Raw genomic sequence first — 19,706 nt, 5'->3', positions numbered from 1 at the left:
CATAATTATTCATAATTCTTTCTGATATAATGTGTACGTTTCTTCCAGATGAAGTCAAAAAGCACCCTATCAATATCTTTACAAATCTTACCATCCAGATGTAGAGAGAGAGCTGCGTATGTAAGCCGAGATATCCCTTCAGCCTTGGTAAGTAACACTCTGCCTTTTGGAGACAAATCCCTTTGCAGCCACTGATTCAATTTGTTTTGAGTTTTTTTAATGATTGGAGAAAAATTTAAGGGACATCTCAATTTCTGATCTTTGGAGATAAGAATACCCAGGTATGTAACTTCTTCCTTGATCGGAATGTTGCAAATAGTTTGTATATTCCAATCTTTTAAAGGTAACAATTCACATTTATTTATATTTAGATATAGACCAGGGCCATTGAAAAGTGGTTAATTACATGAATGGCGACAGGTATCTGGCTAGCATTTTTTTTAAAGATTGTGGTGTACCCACAATGGAAATTCCTTGTATAGCACTTTTAATAACATGAGTTGTGAGAATTTGTGTACAAAGTAAAAACAGATAAGGTGAAATTGGGCATCCCTGACTAATACCGCGTTTCAAGTTAAATCTAGGGGAAGTTCCATTTTTCCATTAACATATAAGGTTTTAATCGCTTTGCAGAAAAAATCTCCAAATCCAAATTTTTTTAAGGAGAGAAAAACAAATTGGTGTTCTATAGTATCAAAGGCCTTATAGAAATCTAAGAAAAGGATGAAGCCATCTTCAGATATCAGGTCAGAGTAGTCAAGAATATCTAGTACTAACCTAATATTATTAGAGATGTGTCTATTCCTCATAAAGCCTGACTGTGTCTCATCTATAATTGTGTCAAGAATTTCTTTAATTCTCCTGGCAAATGTCAATGCCATAATTTTATAATCATTATTTAGCAGACAGACAGGTCTCCAGTTATCAATAAAAAGCACATCTTTCCTACGTTTGGGAATCAATGTGACCAGACCGTGAGTGAGGCTAGGAGGATATCGATATAATTCGTCTAGTTTGTTTTGGAGTTCTAATAGAAGTAGCTTATCTTCCTCTGAAACATCATCAGGAGGTCTCTGATAAAACAAAGAGATGTTACTTATGACTTCTTCTTCTTCTGCTCTTTTAGCTTTGGCAATACGTGTTCCATATTTTCTTAAGAATTTTCCTGACTCAAATTTAAATAACTCCCAATTAGTGTTGTAGGATCTTTCTTTTACAGCCTTGTCGTAGAAAAGAGTAATTAAATTGGTAATCTCAGTTTTAACAACTTCATACTTTAACAGAGAATTGTTTAATTTCCAGTAACAGGATCTATGGATTGAGTTAGATGCATTAAATTGGATGCTTATATGGATTGCTCTATGGTCAGTGAGGGGGCGTGGCAAGGATATTTACTGTAATTCTCTCTTTATCAATGTTATTGGATAGCAGCCAAAAATCAATACGAGACTGACAGGATCCTGATCTGTTACTCCAAGTGAAGGATCTCTCATCAGGGAATTGTTCTCTCCACACATCTAACAAGTTAAATTTTCCAATAAGTGTTTTAAGGTTTGTGCTGAGGGAGGAGGGCCACCCAGGGGGCCATCTGTCAATAGCATTATCTAGGGCAATATTAAATTAAATTCAATTCAATTTTATTTGTATAGCACCAAATCATAACATACATTATCTCAAGGCACTGTACATAGACAACATCAAGGAGAGCAGAGAACCCCAACAGTTCACACAATGAGCAAGCACTAGGCATCAGTGGAGAGAAAAAACTCCCTCTTAACAGGAAGAAATCTCTGACAGAACCAGGCTCAGAGATGTGCGGTCATCTGCCTCGACCGGTTGGGGTGAAATGAAAAATGGGGGACAGTGGAGAGGTGGGGAGAAAGAAAATGGGGGGAGAGAAAGGACAAGAGGGAGATGAGGGAGAGACAGAAGAGAGAGAGGGAGACCAGCAGCAGATACACAACAACTGTATCAGGTTACAAGTTTATACAGTTACTGATATCGACTTTTTAATTACAAAATAATAATAATGGTGACGATAAGCGTAGCCTCGGAAACTGGATCTTGATCCTGCAACCTGCATGATGAGAATACAGAGAGAGAGAGAGGGAAGGAAGGAAAGACACAAACTAGGGAGAGAAAGAGACAAGGTTAATGACATATAAAAAGTCATAATCAAATCCTGAGTGTGAGAGAGTAAATGTGCGTGTACCACAGGAAAATCCCCCAGCAGTTTAGTTCTATAGCAGCATAACTAAGAGATGGTCCAGGTTTCCCTGAACCAGCTCTAACTATAAGCTTTATATTCTATATTAAAGTCTCCACCAATTAAAAGAAGAGAGTTTGGGTATCTGGTGAGCCAAAATATAATTCTTTCCTCTATTGAATCAAGTAGCTTATCATTGTCAAGTTTATTAACCGTAAAGATGAATCATTATGATATAAATATTATTGAATCTAATCACAAGACATATGTAGTGTCCTAAGGAGTCGCAGTCTGAATGCAGGACATCACCAGTGAGAGTATTTTTAAGTGTGGTTACTCCAGCAGATCTCTCTGAGCCATGAGAAAACCAGATATCATTACCCCATTGTGATTTCCAAAAGTTAACATCAGCAGATATGGAATGACTTTCTTGAAGAAAACAAAAATCCGTATGAAGTTGTTTGGCAAATAAAAATAAGGCTTTCCTTTTACAATTCTGTCTTAGGCCCCTGGCATTTAAAGAAACAATAGAGAACGACAAAGTTATTAGTGAACACGAACAAGAAATAGACTAGAAAGTCTACAACAACCAGTAAGGTAAGGGTGTATTACTGGATAAGGGGACCGAGTGCTGCATTATATACTGAAAAAAACGGTAAAAGGAAAAGAAAATATTATCGGCCAGCTAGAAAATACAGCGCTCTTAATCAGCTGCCTCGAATATTAAATGGCCATAAAAAACAAAACATATAATACAAATGGCAGCAAAGTCTCAGTTATAACACAATAGGAGCTAAAAGATTAAAATATCAACTCTGAAAGTAGTGCAAGTTCAACCAATAGGTGACCTTCTGAAGCAGTAGGTGAGTCTGTTTCTTACGTGGGGAGGGGGACTTCTGACCCACTGATAAATCCACGACCTCCTATGAAATGGGCTGGTTTGCCTTCCTCTCTAGCTTTTTTTATTACTGGCCACAGTTTGTTCCTTCGTTCTCTGTCTTCCTTAGAGAGATCCTCCGCAAATCTTAATCTGTTGTCGCGCATGAGCGGTGACGTTTTGGCAGCTTTCCATCTCTGCAGACACGTGAGATGAACTGGACAATAATGCCTCTGGGTTTGTTGTCATTCTGCCGGTTGGTGCCGAGCCGATGTACGGAGTCGATAGTATGAGCCAGCCTGTCCCTCTCCTCTGGCAGGACAGCCTGACACACCTCGATGGCCTTCTTTCGTATGTTTTCCTTGTCTGATTCCTCAACTCCATAAAGTCTAAGATTCCATCTCCTGGAGTATCTTTCTAACTCCGAGACCCTTAGCTAACACGTGTCGACTCGTCTTTCTTCGTTTGCCATTTTTTTCTCGAGTGTACACACTTTGTTTTTTACGTCATTAATCTCTGCACACACAAAGTCAACTGTCTTTTAAGACCTTCAATTTTAAGTGCATTGGCACTGACCATGCTTTCAAGATTGTCTGACCGCGTGTTTATCAGAGCTGAAAGGCTAGTTATGATAGCGTTCGGGTTAGTTTGTTCAGGCCCAACTGTGTACATCATTTTCTTCGGTGCTGGCGACTTACTAGGAGTGACAGGTAGTGATGGAAATTCATCCATGAAGTCTTCTGCAGTGGTGAGAGGCAGGGAAGTGGAGGTATAATCGTGACAATTGTCAACTAAAGCATTGCCATCTTGGCACGCCCCAGAGAGAAGGGTCTAGCTGCAGACCCACAGACCACTCAACGACACATCCCCTCACACTCAACGACACACCCCCTCACACTACACGACACTCTGATTGGGTCACAGAAGAAAGTGCGTCTGAAACGTGATGACGAAGTATGAAGCGAGAGTCCGGAAAACACGGGCGAAAACGATACAAAATGACAGAGGAAAAGGTAAGAATGGATAAAAAACACATTTTGATATTGAACACTGGATGAATAGTCATTATTTGTGTACACTAAATCAATTAAGTGTAGTTTATTAACCAGTAATGTCTGCTGTAACGATAGCGATTGTAACAGCAAGCAAGACACAGCGATTTTTTTCCTTTTTTTTCTTTTATTTATATGTACAGGTTATAACATTGAGACAGAGGGTTTCATTTTCAAACAAGAAACGTGTAAGATAAACTATATGATCTCTATATATTAGTATGTATCTGGTTTTTTTATCTTTAAATTATTCTGAGAAGTTGTACACAGCTTTGCTAATTTGAAAACCTGTGACCTCAGTTCTACAATTGTTAAGATAAAAGATTTGATGATGAATAATATTTTTCATGTTTAGAAATTAAAAATTCTGTTGAATCACGGTCAACAGTGTCATTTGATTTGATTTGATTTCAGTTAGCCTGCATATATTTTAGGACAGGGAAAGTCTTACAGGCAAATGCAGTCCAGTTCATTACTACTTGATTCTGGATTAAAAATGTTCCCATGTTAAAAATGCAAAATACAATTTTATTTGACATTTTCTCTTATAGAGCAACACTACGTTCAGTAATGGAGAAGGCCCTGAGCTGAGGAGATGCGATTGTACCAAACAAAGGGGAGCTTGTGGCTCATCTGCAGGGACAGCGACTGTCAAGTGTAGAGTACGGTGGTAAGTCCGTCTATATTATAAAATATTTATTCATTTCAATGCTGAAAGCCTTCATTTCGCCATGAGCCTTACATGTTATAAAATATAATGTTATGTCTGTTTGTCCTGACCATGGATAACTGTGACCATCAGAGTCTCATCCCTTTTAACATCAGACACTCACAATAAGTAAACTTAACTAATGCTGGAGCCATGTCATCTATGTGTACTTCATGTGTGTAGAATCTTTGGTCCATGTGTATTTTATTTTCACTCTTGTTGAGAATTTAGAATTTGAGAAAGATTCCTGCATTTTTATATGATAATAGTGATTGTTCTTGAACCTCACTATTATCTGTCTGAGAGGCAATTTGCCTCAGACAGGGTTTAAAAAAATGATTGTTTTGTGTGTTTCTTGAAACTTATGAATCACTTTTCCTGTCTGTATTTCAGGATACAGTGTATACAAATGACATCTTGACTGTGTGCAAAGCCATTAACTGCGGCTTTGTGAAAAATGTTTTGTCCTGCAAGACAGCAACCACAAATATTACTGCAACTTTGGCATCCACAGTGACTTCAGCGTCCACAGCAGACCATCAGAAAGAAACACGTCTGTTTACTATGGTACTGTGTCATTCTGAATTCAACATGGATCTCTTTTGGAAGTTGTCGACATGCATTTGAGACATTATGTAACAATTGTGATAGTGATGATGTTCTACAGGTGCCAGAGGACACTGAAGACCATCCCTACAGCAAAGACTTGGTGAGTCTCAGCATTTCTTTCACACATCATCAAGCATACAGATCCTTACTCTATCACTCAGGCTTATGTGTGTGTCCATTTAGAGCAGTGATGTTACTGTGGCCAGACAAGAGGACACGTCTTCAAAGAGGCTTGTGCTACTTAAGGAAGTGCAAATGATCATGGAAAGAAAATGTCTTATTATAGACAGGTAAGAAGTCTGGAGATCCTGTGGCTTTAATCATACAGAGGTGAGATATCAGACACTGACACTTTTTTGTAAACTACATGTTTTATATGACTGCATATGTCTCCTTTCAACACACACTCACTGTCCAACACAATCTTAAATCTTAATCTTTGATTGATGTCCCTGCAGCTGTACTCTCCATCTCCCTGGACAAAGACAAAGACGGAATTTCTTGAATTTCCTTCGGGATCAATAAAGTATCTATCTATCTATCTATCTATCTATCTATCTATCTATCTATCTATCTATCTATCTATCTATCTATCTAAGACATGGACACATGTGGAACTCAGTTTGACTCCAGGTAAACTGATCATTTAGGAAACTGTTAATCCAATTTTCACAACAGTTTATATCCCATAATGTATGTGAGTGTCATTAATGACTTCATTATTTTGTTATATCATTTTGTCTCATCAGCGAGATAACACAGCTTCAGAGCCACATGTCCAAGGAAGCAAGGCTCAAACTGGAAAGCCTTAGAGAGTGAGGACTTTGTCGTTAGGCGCCTGTAATCCCTGACAACTTTTTGAAAAATGTAAATAGTTAATTGTCTGCTATGCATACAAATAAAAACGATATATCATTCATTACTTGTATTCATTACATGGATTTGAAAGTTATACAACTTCCTGTGCAGAATCAAGGGTTTCAGTGATTTTGTTTTACTTTCATCAAAATACCTACTGATGTCCAACTGGCTGGGTTTGATTCAGATACCAATGTTTCATATATCTTCCTGGAAATAGGTAACATCTCCTTAATGACGTACTCAGCAGATCTTGTCTACTTAACATCTGTCTGTCACCACCAGCTGGACCACACCAGCACAGAATTTTAGGAGGGTTTTTTTTCAGGTTAAAAACATGATCAAGTAGACTTTTATTAGTTCTAATCGTTGTTCTGTCCAGTTGAACATGTCAAACTACAGACTAATAAGACATTCAATAAATGTAGGCCTATATTAAACACACCTTTTTGTAACATAAAGGTTGCCATGATGTTGGAAGTTTGCAAAAACAAATGATTATTCACATTATTCAAAATGTTACATTGTGTTCACAGTGGAATTTGGGGGTCAGTATCACGTTATAACGTGATACTATATTGTATCAACGTAATAATTATATAAACGTGATACTATATTGTATCAAAGTGATAATTATATAAACGTGATACTATATTGTATCAACGTGATAATTATATCATATAAATGTGATACTATGTTGTATAAACGTGATAATTAGATCACATAAACGTCATACTATATTGTGTAAACGTGATAATTAAATGTTGAAAGAACTGCGTGCCTGTTTCCAATCGGCATTTCTATATTTTAGCAGTTTGGCTATAACATTTCATAGTTTACAAAGTGACATTAATTATTCACAAATTGCACAGAAAGAACATTTCTGTGTTCATAAAAGTCAACACGAGTGTTTATTCTTCTCTATTCCTGTCGCACACCGGGATAAAAGTCTCTTGTCAAAGAGTGTCTGTGAAATACGCGTGTGTAAATAAAGTTTCAATAAAAGTAACGTCATCAAGAAGGCCTTCAGAGCAGCCCCCCGCCCCCACATCGGCTCCTCAGACCATCTCTCTGTGATGCTAATTCCAGCATATCGGCCCCTGCTCACCAGAGACAAGCCTGCTGTGAAGAAGGTGAGAGTGTGGCCTGAGGGATCTATGTCTGCTCTGCAGGACTGTTTTGAGTGCACTGACTGGGACATTCAGAGAGGCTGCAACAGACAGTCAACATACAGATGTGGAGGAGTATGCTGCATCTGTGACCGGCTACATTCAGTGGTGCATGGAAGAGGTCACAGTAGAAAAGACAATAGTCACACGGGCCAACCAGAAACCTTGGATGACTAAGGAGGTGCGCACAAGCCTGAGGGAGCATAATGCTGCCTTCAAATCCGGTGAAGCGGTGGCACTCAGAACAGCGAGGGCCAATCTGAACCAGACCATCAAGGCAGCAAAACACGCCCACAGCTAGAAAGTCCAGGGTTTCTTCCATGACCCCAGCAACTCCAGACAACTGTGGCAGGTCATCAAGACTACAAAGCCACACCCTCACCCTGCCGAGATGACATCAGCTTCCTCAATGAGCTCAACAATTTCTTCGGGAGATTTGAAGCTCTGAACAACACCCCAGCGAGGAAAGCAACCCCCCATCCCGATGAACAGGCACTCAGGCTCGAAACCACTGCTGTACGGAGAGCCCTGAGAAAAGTTAATGCACGGAAAGCATCTGGCCCTGATAACATCCCAGGACGGCTGATCAAGGAGTGCGCAGACCAGCTGGCCTGCATGCTCACAGACATCTTCAACACGTCACTGATCCAGGCCGTTGTCCCCCCGTGCTTTTAAGTCTGCCACGATCATCCCAGTGCCCAAGAAACCTACCATCACATGCCTTAATGACTTTCGCCCGGTTGCACTAACAACGACCATCATGGAGTGCTTCGAGCGGGTGGTTAAGGACCACATCATTTCCATACTGCCTCCATCATACGACCCGCTCCAGTTTGCGTACCAACCTAACCGCTCCACTGAGAACGCCATCTCCACTGCTCTCCATCTGAGCCTGGAGCAACTGGAGGACAAGAACACCCACGTGCGGATGCTGTTTCTGGACTTCAGCTCAGCATTCAACACGATCATCCCCCAGGACCTGGTACACAAACTGGGGCCCCTGGGCCTCAACACCCCCCTGTGCAACTGGCTGCTGGACTTCCTCACTGACAGAACCCAGTCTGTCCGTGTGGGTAACAACACCTCAAGTGTCATCTCCCTGAGCACCGGTTCCCCACAGGGCTGCGTCCTGAGTACCCTGCTGTTCACCCTGATGACCCACGACTGTCGTCTCAGGTACAACACCAACCACATCCTAAAATATGCGGACAAAACAACAGTTGTGGGCCTCATTCAGGACAACAGCGAACTGGCCTATAGAGAGGAAGTGCGACATCTGGTGGACTGGTGCAAGGTGAACAACCTGCTCCTGAATTATCGACAAGACAAAAGAGATCATCGTCGACTTCAGAAGATTCCGACCCAGCCATACACCACTCCTCATCAATGGCACAACGGTGGAGGTCGTCAGCAGTACCAAGTTCCTGGGGGTTCACATCACAGACAACCTCAGCTGGACACTTCACACTACCTCCCTGGTGAAGAAAGCCCAGCAGCGCCTACACTTCCTGCGACGGACGAGAAGGGTGTCTCTCCCCCCTCCCATCCTCTCCACCTTCTACAGAGGGACCATCGAGAGCCTGCTGACCAGTGGCATCTATGTCTGGTCTGGGAGCTGCAAGGCCTCCGACTGGAAGTCTCTGCAGAGGGTGGTGAGAACAGCGGAGAAGATCATTGGGACTCCACTCCCACCCATCAAGGACATTGCACACAGGCGCTGCCTAACCAGGGGGTGTCGTTGAGTGGTCTGTGGGTCTGCAGCTAGACCCTTCTCTCGGGGGCGTGCCAAGATGGCAATGCTTTAGTTGACAATTGTCACGATTATACCTCCACTTCCCTGCCTTCATGGATGAATTTCCACCACTACCTGTCACTCCTAGTAAGAGGGGCAGGCTGGCTCATACTATCGACTCCGTACATCGGCTCGGCACCATCCGGCAGAATGACAACAAACCCAGAGGCATTATTATCCAGTTCATCTCACGTGTCTGCAGAGATGCCGTATGGAAAGCTGCCAAAACGTCACCGCTCATGCGCGACAACAGATTAAGATTTGCGGAGGATCTCTCTAAGGAAGACAGAGAACGAAGGAACAAACTGTGGCCAGTAATAAAAAAAGCTCGAGAGGAAGGCAAACCAGCCCATTTCATAGGAGGTCGTGGATTTATCAGTGGCTCAGAAGTCCCCCTCCCCACGTAAGAAACAGACTCACCTACTGCTTCAGAAGGTCACCTATTGGTTGAACTTGAACTACTTTCAGAGTTGATATTTTAATCTTTTAGCTCCTATTGTGTTATAACTGAGACTTTGCTGCCATTTGTATTATATGTTTTGTTTTTTATGGCCATTTAATATTCGAGGCAGCTGATTAAGAGCGCTGTATTTTCTAGCTGGCCGATAATATTTTCTTTTCCTTTTACCGTTTTTTTCAGTATATAATGCAGCACTCGGTCCCCTTATCCAGTAATACACCCTTACCTTACTGGTTGTTGTAGACTTTCTAGTCTATTTCTTGTTCGTGTTCACTAATAACTTTGTCGTTCTCTATTGTTTCTTTAAATGCCAGGGGCCTAAGACAGAATTGTAAAAGGAAAGCCTTATTTTTATTTGCCAAACAACTTCATACGGATTTTTGTTTTCTTCAAGAAAGTCATTCCATATCTGCTGATGTTAACTTTTGGAAATCACAATGGGGTAATGATATCTGGTTTTCTCATGGCTCAGAGAGATCTGCTGGAGTAACCACACTTAAAAATACTCTCACTGGTGATGTCCTGCATTCAGACTGCGACTCCTTAGGACACTACATATGTCTTGTGATTAGATTCAATAATATCATAATGATTCATCTTTACGGTTAATAAACTTGACAATAAGCTACTTGATTCAATAGAGGAAAGAATTATATTTTGGCTCACCAAATACCCAAACTCTCTTCTTTTAATTGGTGGAGACTTTAATATAGAATATAAAGCTTATAGTTAGAGCTGGTTCAGGGAAACCTGGACCATCTCTTAGTTATGCTGCTATAGAACTAAACTGCTGGGGGATTTTCCTGTGGTACACGCACATTTACTCTCTCACACTCAGGATTTGATTATGACTTTTTATATGTCATTAACCTTGTCTCTTTCTCTCCCTAGTTTGTGTCTTTCCTTCCTTCCCTCTCTCTCTCTCTGTATTCTCATCATGCAGGTTGCAGGATCAAGATCCAGTTTCCGAGGCTACGCTTATCGTCACCATTATTATTATTTTGTAATTAAAAAGTCGATATCAGTAACTGTATAAACTTGTAACCTGATACAGTTGTTGTGTATCTGCTGCTGGTCTCCCTCTCTCTCTTCTGTCTCTCCCTCATCTCCCTCTTGTCCTTTCTCTCCCCCCATTTTCTTTCTCCCCACCTCTCCACTGTCCCCCATTTTTCATTTCACCCCAACCGGTCGAGGCAGATGACCGCACATCTCTGAGCCTGGTTCTGTCAGAGATTTCTTCCTGTTAAGAGGGAGTTTTTTCTCTCCACTGATGCCTAGTGCTTGCTCATTGTGTGAACTGTTGGGGTTCTCTGCTCTCCTTGATGTTGTCTATGTACAGTGCCTTGAGATAATGTATGTTATGATTTGGTGCTATACAAATAAAATTGAATTTAATTTAATTTAATATTGCCCTAGATAATGCTATTGACAGATGGCCCCCTGGGTGGCCCTCCTCCCTCAGCACAAACCTTAAAACACTTATTGGAAAATTTAACTTGTTAGATGTGTGGAGAGAACAATTCCCTGATGAGAGATCCTTCACTTGGAGTAACAGATCAGGATCCTGTCAGTCTCGTATTGATTTTTGGCTGCTATCCAATAACATTGATAAAGAGAGAATTACAGTAAATATCCTTGCCACGCCCCCTCACTGACCATAGAGCAATCCATATAAGCATCCAATTTAATGCATCTAACTCAATCCATAGATCCTGTTACTGGAAATTAAACAATTCTCTGTTAAAGTATGAAGTTGTTAAAACTGAGATTACCAATTTAATTACTCTTTTCTACGACAAGGCTGTAAAAGAAAGATCCTACAACACTAATTGGGAGTTATTTAAATTTGAGTCAGGAAAATTCTTAAGAAAATATGGAACACGTATTGCCAAAGCTAAAAGAGCAGAAGAAGAAGAAGTCATAAGTAACATCTCTTTGTTTTATCAGAGACCTCCTGATGATGTTTCAGAGGAAGATAAGCTACTTCTATTAGAACTCCAAAACAAACTAGACGAATTATATCGATATCCTCCTAGCCTCACTCACGGTCTGGTCACATTGATTCCCAAACGTAGGAAAGATGTGCTTTTTATTGATAACTGGAGACCTGTCTGTCTGCTAAATAATGATTATAAAATTATGGCATTGACATTTGCCAGGAGAATTAAAGAAATTCTTGACACAATTATAGATGAGACACAGTCAGGCTTTATGAGGAATAGACACATCTCTAATAATATTAGGTTAGTACTAGATATTCTTGACTACTCTGACCTGATATCTGAAGATGGCTTCATCCTTTTCTTAGATTTCTATAAGGCCTTTGATACTATAGAACACCAATTTGTTTTTCTCTCCTTAAAAAAATTTGGATTTGGAGATTTTTTCTGCAAAGCGATTAAAACCTTATATGTTAATGGAAAAATGGAACTTCCCCTAGATTTAACTTGAAACGCGGTATTAGTCAGGGATGCCCAATTTCACCTTATCTGTTTTTACTTTGTGCACAAATTCTCACAACTCATGTTATTAAAAGTGCTATACAAGGAATTTCCATTGTGGGTACACCACAATCTTTAAAAAAAATGCTAGCCAGATACCTGTCGCCATTCATGTAATTAACCACTTTTCAATGGCCCTGGTCTATATCTAAATATAAATAAATGTGAATTGTTACCTTTAAAAGATTGGAATATATATATATATATATATATATAATATTTATTCCCCACTATATATTCTCTCGCTTTGGTGGTCTGAGCTTTATATTGAACTGCAATTACAATGTGGACAAACTCCCTGTTTAAACTGTCCAATTTTCATAAGCAGGTCCTCTTAGCATGGTCTCTCGTTTATAAACACAATTTCTCACCTCACAGATATCTGATTTGGATTAACAGAGATATTTTATATAAAAACAAGTCACTTTTCTTTCTTTGAGAACTGGGTACAGAATCAAATTCCATCAGGCAGAGATACTGGCAGAACTCCTCCCACTACTGTCTCCCTCCCTGCTGTGGCTGGATCACCTGTTGGAAAGATCTGTTTTTCTAGACTTCCCCGAAGTAATAAGAACATTCGTGCCCTGTTTCAGAAAGAAATTGTTTCTATTCCAAACATTGTTTTTTATTGGAACAGATTTGTGAACTACATTGATTGGAAAAAAGTTTGGTTGATTCATAACAAATACATGATAGTAAACAAGGTGAAAGAAGTATCGTTCAAAATAATTCACCGATATTACCCTGCTAATCACTATATGACAAAGTTTAAAAGAGACATAAATACAAACTGTTCCTTTTGTGAAAATCATCCAGAAACTGTTTTAGACCTCTTTTGGTATTGTTCACACACCAGATCATTTTGGCAAAATTTCAGCAGATTTATCATTGACCATATTTATAAAGACTTTGTTTTATTGTGGGAGAATGTGGTATTTTGCTTTTATAGAACTCTAAATAGAGAGAATATGTACTTCACCTGGAGCAGCAACACTTCCAGCCTAGTCCGGAAGGCAGACCAGCGCCTCTACTTCCTCAGGAGGCTGAGACGTGCTGGACTAGGAAGGTCAGCCCTTATCACCTTCTACAGATGTGTAGTGGAGAGTGTCCTGTGCTCCTGCATCATTGTGTGGCACGGCAGCTGCTCTGCAGCAGAGAAGAAGGCTCTGCAGAGAGTGGTGAAAGCTGCACAGAGAACCGTGGGCAGCAGCCTCCCCACCATCACGGACATCTTCACCTCCAGATGCAGGAAAAGGGCCACCTGCATCATGAGAGATCCCACTCACCCAGCACACACACTGTTCAGCCCCCTCCCCTTAGGCAGGAGGCTACGGAGCATCAAGAGCAGGACTACGAGACTGAGGAACAGCTTGGACCCTGGAGCTGTCAGACTCCTGAACTCTCTGTAGCCCTCATAGCCTTGCTGCCCCCACCCCCCACGGACTGTACTTTGCACATGCCCCCAGTACCGTACACCACCCTTGCACAAAATTCTTTTTGCATAGCACCTTACCTCCAGAGGTCTAAACTTTAAACTTTTTTAATTTATATTTTGTTAAGTTAAACTGTTGGTTCTTCTTTCTTCTTTCTTATTCTTCTTTCGTTCTGACCTCATGTCTAATGTGTGTTGGTATGACAATAAAGAAATCTTGAATCTTGAATCTTGAATTATAAATTTATTGATTCTATTGGCAAAATTCCATATTCATAAATTTAAATTCAGTGGTAAAAAACCTAATTTTGCCTAGTATAGTCCATTTATTTAATCCGGCTCTGCATACAGCACATCTATGTGCAGCGCAATTTCTGTCACTCATCTTTCATACCCACTCACACGTCAGCCGTCTGGAGCAATGTGAGGTTAAGTGTCTTTCCCAAGGACACATCGGCATGTAGACTAGCGGAGCCGGGAATCGAACCCACAACTATCAATTTGAAAGATGACTTGCTCTACCAGTGAGCAACCGTTGCCCCTGGTGGAAAAAAAGGCAACTTTGAGGCTTAATTTCTCAAAAATTATACAGTAAAACAGCTTGATAATGAGTCAGGTAGTCGTCAGCATGTCCCTGAGGTCAACTGTACCAACCATTGTCAGAACTTATGGGCCAATGTGTTGTTATTGTACAGTAAAAATGTAAATAAATTATGGAAAATATTTCGTTCACAAGCTTCTGGACAATGTGACCCAATGTCTTAAAATCAGCATGATTGATTGCACTTGTAATTGTTGTAAAGTGAGCTTAAAGATATCACTACCCCCCAGAGCCAGTAGGGGGCGGTGAGAGGGTGTGTCCCGGTGTTGTTGTACTTGACTAGCTGTGTGAAGCTGCCCTCTGCCATGACTAGTTGTATGTGCCTGTGCTGATAATAAAAGTGGTTCCAGAGAAGAAATCAGCTTCCTTATTTTTGATATAGTGACAATATCACATATGGCGACGAGGATGAAAGCACCGAGAAGTCAAGCGCCGGTCTGCTGCGGGGCAAGTAAGCAAAGTCGTTGATGGTCCTGTCGTGTTTTGCTAGCTAAGAAGAGCTAGTGAAGAAAAATGGCGGCAATGGTGGGCGCGGTGGCGCCGTTTGACAGCAATTCGCAGACGTGGGAAGAGTACTGTGAGGTTTTGGACCATTTTTTTGTCGCAAATGATATAAAGGAGGCGGAACGGAGAAGAGCTGTGCTACTGAGCTGCGTGGGACCACAGACCTATGCCCTGATGAGGAACCTGCTAAGCCCGGATAAGCCAGGAGAGCGCTCCTATGAGGATCTGGTAGAGTTGTTAAAAAATCATTTTCACCCGAAGACCAGCGAGATAATGCAGAGGTGGAAATTTAATACAAGGAACAGGAAACCAGAGGAAAGTGTTAGTGACTATGTGGCGGAGCTGAGAAAGCTCGCGCAGGACTGTAATTTCAGAGATACGCTGACGGTGATGTTGAGGGACCGGCTCGTTTGCGGCATAAATGATGACGGCATACAGCGGAAGCTGCTGTCGGAAGACAAGTTAACCTTTGACAAGGCATTGAAGGTGGCGCAGGCAATAGAGGCGGCGAACAGAGACATGGTGGATTTGCAGGGAGCCAGAGAACAGGCAAAATGGAACCGAGCATCGGGGTCGGTGCACAAGGTGAATGATGTCCACGCCAGGACGCAGCAGGATGTGAGGACATGCTACAGATGTAAGGGAGACAACCACTTGGCAATGAACTGCAGGTTTGCCAAAGAAAAGTGTCATAACTGCGGGAAAGTGGGACACATAAAAAGGGCTTGCAGAATGAAGGACATGGGGAAAGGGAAGACTATGCAGACACAAGGGGTGACAGGAAAATTTAACAAAAGGGCTAATTTCATGCAGGAGGAAGGGGAGGATAGTGATAAGGAGGAAGTTTTCACTATGTACCACATCAAAGATAGCAGAATTACCATACACAACATGCAGGAAGAAATAGTCATTCCCAGAGAAGAACCAATAAGACAAGTGTTGACAGTAAATGGACAGGATGTAACCTATGAAGTAGACACAGGCTGTGGCTATACAATAATGTCAGAGAAGGCATTTTACAGGTTATTCCGTAGTGGTAAAAAACCAAGGTTACTCCAGTGCAAGATAAAACTGAAAACATATGGTGGTCATGTAGTACCAGTGTTAGGAGCAGCAAAGGTCAAAGTGGAACATGAAGGCAGTGCTAAGATGTTAGCAGTAGTGGTCGTCAAAGGTTCAGGGACCAGTTTACTGGGGCGAGGGTGGATGAAAGCTCTCAAGATGGATTGGAAAACTGTACATAAGGTAGAAGACCGAGAAGAACTATTACAAGAAGTACTTTTGAGACATGACACAGTATTTAAAGATGAGCTAGGGACGTTGAAAGGCTTTGCAGCAAAGATACATGTAGCTAGTGATGCGAAGCCCTGTTTCTACAAGCCAAGGTCTGTTCCTTTCGCGATGAAAAAGAAAGTAGAGCAAGAACTAGAGAGGCTCTTAGAGGAGAAAATCATTGAACCAGTGAAATTCTCAGACTGGGCAGCGCCCATAGTACCAGTTCTAAAACCAGACTCCAGAGTCAGAATTTGTGGGGACTATAAGATAACGGTGAACAAAGTGTCACCAATTGAGCAGTACCCCATTCCTAGAATGGAGGATATGATAGCTTGTCTTACTGGGGGGGAGAAATACACCAAGTTAGACATGAGCCATGCATATCAACAGATAGTATTAGATGAAGATTCAAGAAGATACGTCACAGTGAATACACACAAGGGACTTTTCACATACACAAGACTACCCTTTGGTGTGAGCTCCAGCCCAGCTATATTCCAGCGCACGATGGAGGGTGTGCTACAAGGAATCGAGAATGTGGCTGTATACCTTGATGACATCATTCTGACTGGAAAGAATGACAAAGATCATCTACAGACATTGGATCAAGTGCTGCAACGACTCCAAAATGCTGGACTACGCTTAAAAAGGAGTAAGTGTCAGTTCATGGAGACTGAAGTGACATTTTTGGGACACAAAGTGGACAAGACAGGGTTGCACCCACTGCCAGCCAAGGTGAAAGCAGTGCAGGAGGCTCCCGCACCTACATCAGTGACTGAGCTTAAAGCTTATTTGGGACTGTTGAACTTTTATAATAAGTTTCTGCCTAACTTGTCTAATGTACTAGCACCTATGCATAAGTTACTCCGAAAAGATGAAATATGGGTATGGGGGCAAGAACAAGAAAAAGCTTTCAAAGAGTCAAAAGAGCTCTTACAAACAAGCAGTGTGTTAGTGCATTATGATGAGAAGAAAGAACTGATACTTTCCTGTGATGCCTCTCCATATGGAGTTGGAGCGGTACTAGCTCACCGTATGACAGATGGTGATGAGAAACCTATAGGGTTTGCCTCACGCACACTCACCGCTGCTGAGAAGAACTATTCCCAAATTGATAAAGAGGGATTAGCAGTCATTTTTGGAGTGCAGTATTTTCATAAGTATCTGTATGGTAGAAAGTTTGTGATTTGTACAGATCATAAGCCATTGATAAGTTTATTTAACGAGATGAAAGCGGTCCCACAGATGGTGTCGCAAAGAATAATGCGATGGGCTGTGCTGTTGAGAGCATATGAGTATGTCATATTTTACAGGGCAGGTAAAGACCATGGTAATGCTGATGCTCTCAGTCGACTCCCTCTGCCAGAGAAACCCAAGGAGACAGAACCAGAGGAACATGTACTGATGCTGGACCGGGAACAGAGCCCCCTGACAACATCAGAACAGCTACGGTACTGGACAACTAGGGATCCTATCCTCTCAAGAGTCCGTGAGTATGTTCTCAGAGGATGGCCTGATAATGTGGACAGTAACTATATGCCTTACAGACAGAGACAACATGAGCTCAGTGTACAGGATGGCTGTGTGTTGTGGGGAGCTCGCATCGTGATCCCGGAGAAAGGACAATCTCCTCTGATGGAGCAATTACATCAGTCACACCCAGGCATGAGCCGCATGAAAGGACTGGCCAGAGGCTACATGTGGTGGCCCAATATGGACATAGACATTGAGAAAAAGGTAAAGACATGCCACACATGTCAGGAACACAGAAAGGCACCTGCCTGTGCACCTCTCCACCCCTGGGAGTGGCCGGAAAAGCCATGGAGAAGACTACACATAGACTATGCAGGGCCTTTCATGGGGAAAATGTTCTTAGTAATTGTGGATGCTCATTCAAAATGGTTAGATGTCTACCCAGTAACTTCATCTACGTCAGCAACCACAATAAACTGTCTTAGGAACAGTTTTAGCACACATGGTATTCCAGAGATGATTGTCTCAGATAATGCACAGTGTTTTGTCAGTGAACAAACCAGAGAGTTCATGACACGAAATGGAGTAACACATGTCACATCAGCACCGTATCACCCATCATCTAACGGGTTAGCTGAACGAGCGGTACAAACTTTCAAAGAGCTCATGAAAAAGAGTAGTGGTGATACAGTGGAGACAAAGTTAAATAGGGCACTGTTTAGCTATCGTATCACTCCGCAGTCAACAACTGGACTGTCACCCGCTGAGATGTTAATGGGTAGAAAATTGAGATGTACACTTGATCTCATACACCCAGATCTTAAAAAAAAGGTGGAAGCAAAACAAACTAGTCAGAAAGCATATCACGACAAACATGCTAAAGAACGCAACTTTGTGGCAGGAGAGTCCATCTACACAAAGAACTATGGATATGGACCAAAATGGGTACCAGGGCTGATACATGATACTACAGGACCAGTTTCCTACACAGTGTTGCTAGGAGATGGAAAGCTGGTTAGACGACACGTGGATCAACTGTTCAGCAGACAGGAGTCGGAGCTGTCAGTTCTGAGTCCAGAGCCGGTGCCAGGGGAGGAGTGTGGGCCACCCACACCACTGCCAAAAATGCTAGGACAAGACACAGGTCCTGGGCCAGAAGGAGACAGAGTCTTGCCTACAACGGAGCAGGAGCAAGTGAGCAGTACGCCTGCTGGTACTCCAACACCATTGTTCCGTTCTCACAGGATCAGGAAACCACCAGCGTACATGAAGGACTTTGTTCAGTGAGTGGATATATATATATATAAAAAAAAAAAAATAAAAAAAAAAAGGAAAGGGGGGGAGGAAAGGATTAACAGTGGTGTACTTTGTGGAAATAACAGGTATGTTATACAGGAATGTTCAAGGTTGTATCAGAGTAATTGAAAGTTTCACAACTGTTGTTTTGGGTTTTGTTTGAACCAGATTTTTGTGATTATTGTTGTGAATGTGAACTAAGGAATAGTTTAAATTTAAGAAGGGAGGGATGTTGTAAAGTGAGCTTAAAGATATCACTACCCCCCAGAGCCAGTAGGGGGCGGTGAGAGGGTGTGTCCCGGTGTTGTTGTACTTGACTAGCTGTGTGAAGCTGCCCTCCGCCATGACTAGTTGTATGTGCCTGTGCTGATAATAAAAGTGGTTCCAGAGAAGAAATCAGCTTCCTTATTTTTGATATAGTGACAATATCACAGTAATAGTAACGTCTTATTTCGAAAACCGATCTCGCTCGGTATCAAATTAGTGCTGACACTCTCAGTCGACCCTAAGTTCATCTACAAAGGCGCACTTAAAAACAAACGACGGCTCACTTGACCGCAGTTATGAAATGGGCTGGTTTGCCTTCCTCTCAAGGTTTTTAAATTACTGGCCACAGTTTGTTCCTTCGTTCTCTGTCTTCCTTAGAGAGATCCTCCGCAAATCTTAATCCGTTGTCGCACAGGTGCAATGACGTTTTGGCAGCTTTCCATCTCTGCAGACACGTGAGATGAACTGGATAATAATGCCTCTGGGTTTGTTGTCATTCTGCCGGTTGGTGCCGAGCCGATCTACGGTGTCAATAGTATCAGCCAGCCTGTCCCTCTCCTCTGGCAGGACAGCCTGACACACCTCGATGGCCTTCTTTCGTATGTTTTCCTTGTCCGATTCCTCA

General features: G+C 41.8%; 1 protein-coding gene across 1 annotated transcript; it reads left to right on the top strand.

Moving 5' to 3' along the window:
• The first annotated feature begins 15,760 nt into the window (after positions 1–15,760).
• On the top strand, positions 15,761–19,210 carry LOC122777711 (uncharacterized protein K02A2.6-like). Its single transcript, XM_044039124.1, has one exon. It carries the CDS (start codon positions 15,770–15,772, stop codon positions 18,803–18,805), a length of 3,036 nt encoding a protein of 1,011 aa, XP_043895059.1. The 5' UTR covers positions 15,761–15,769; the 3' UTR covers positions 18,806–19,210.
• Positions 19,211–19,706: the final 496 nt, after the last annotated feature.

Source organism: Solea senegalensis, linkage group LG1 (assembly GCF_019176455.1).
Source record: "Solea senegalensis isolate Sse05_10M linkage group LG1, IFAPA_SoseM_1, whole genome shotgun sequence".
NCBI classification, from domain to species: domain Eukaryota; kingdom Metazoa; phylum Chordata; class Actinopteri; order Pleuronectiformes; family Soleidae; genus Solea; species Solea senegalensis.
The sequence above is the reverse complement of the archived record's forward strand: the minus strand, read 5'-3'. Positions and strand labels throughout refer to the sequence as shown.

Excerpts from the sequence above, each read along its gene's own strand:
- LOC122777711 (XM_044039124.1), top strand. The coding sequence starts at position 15,770 with ATGTCAGAGAAGGCATTTTACAGGTTATTCCGTAGTGGTAAAAAACCA.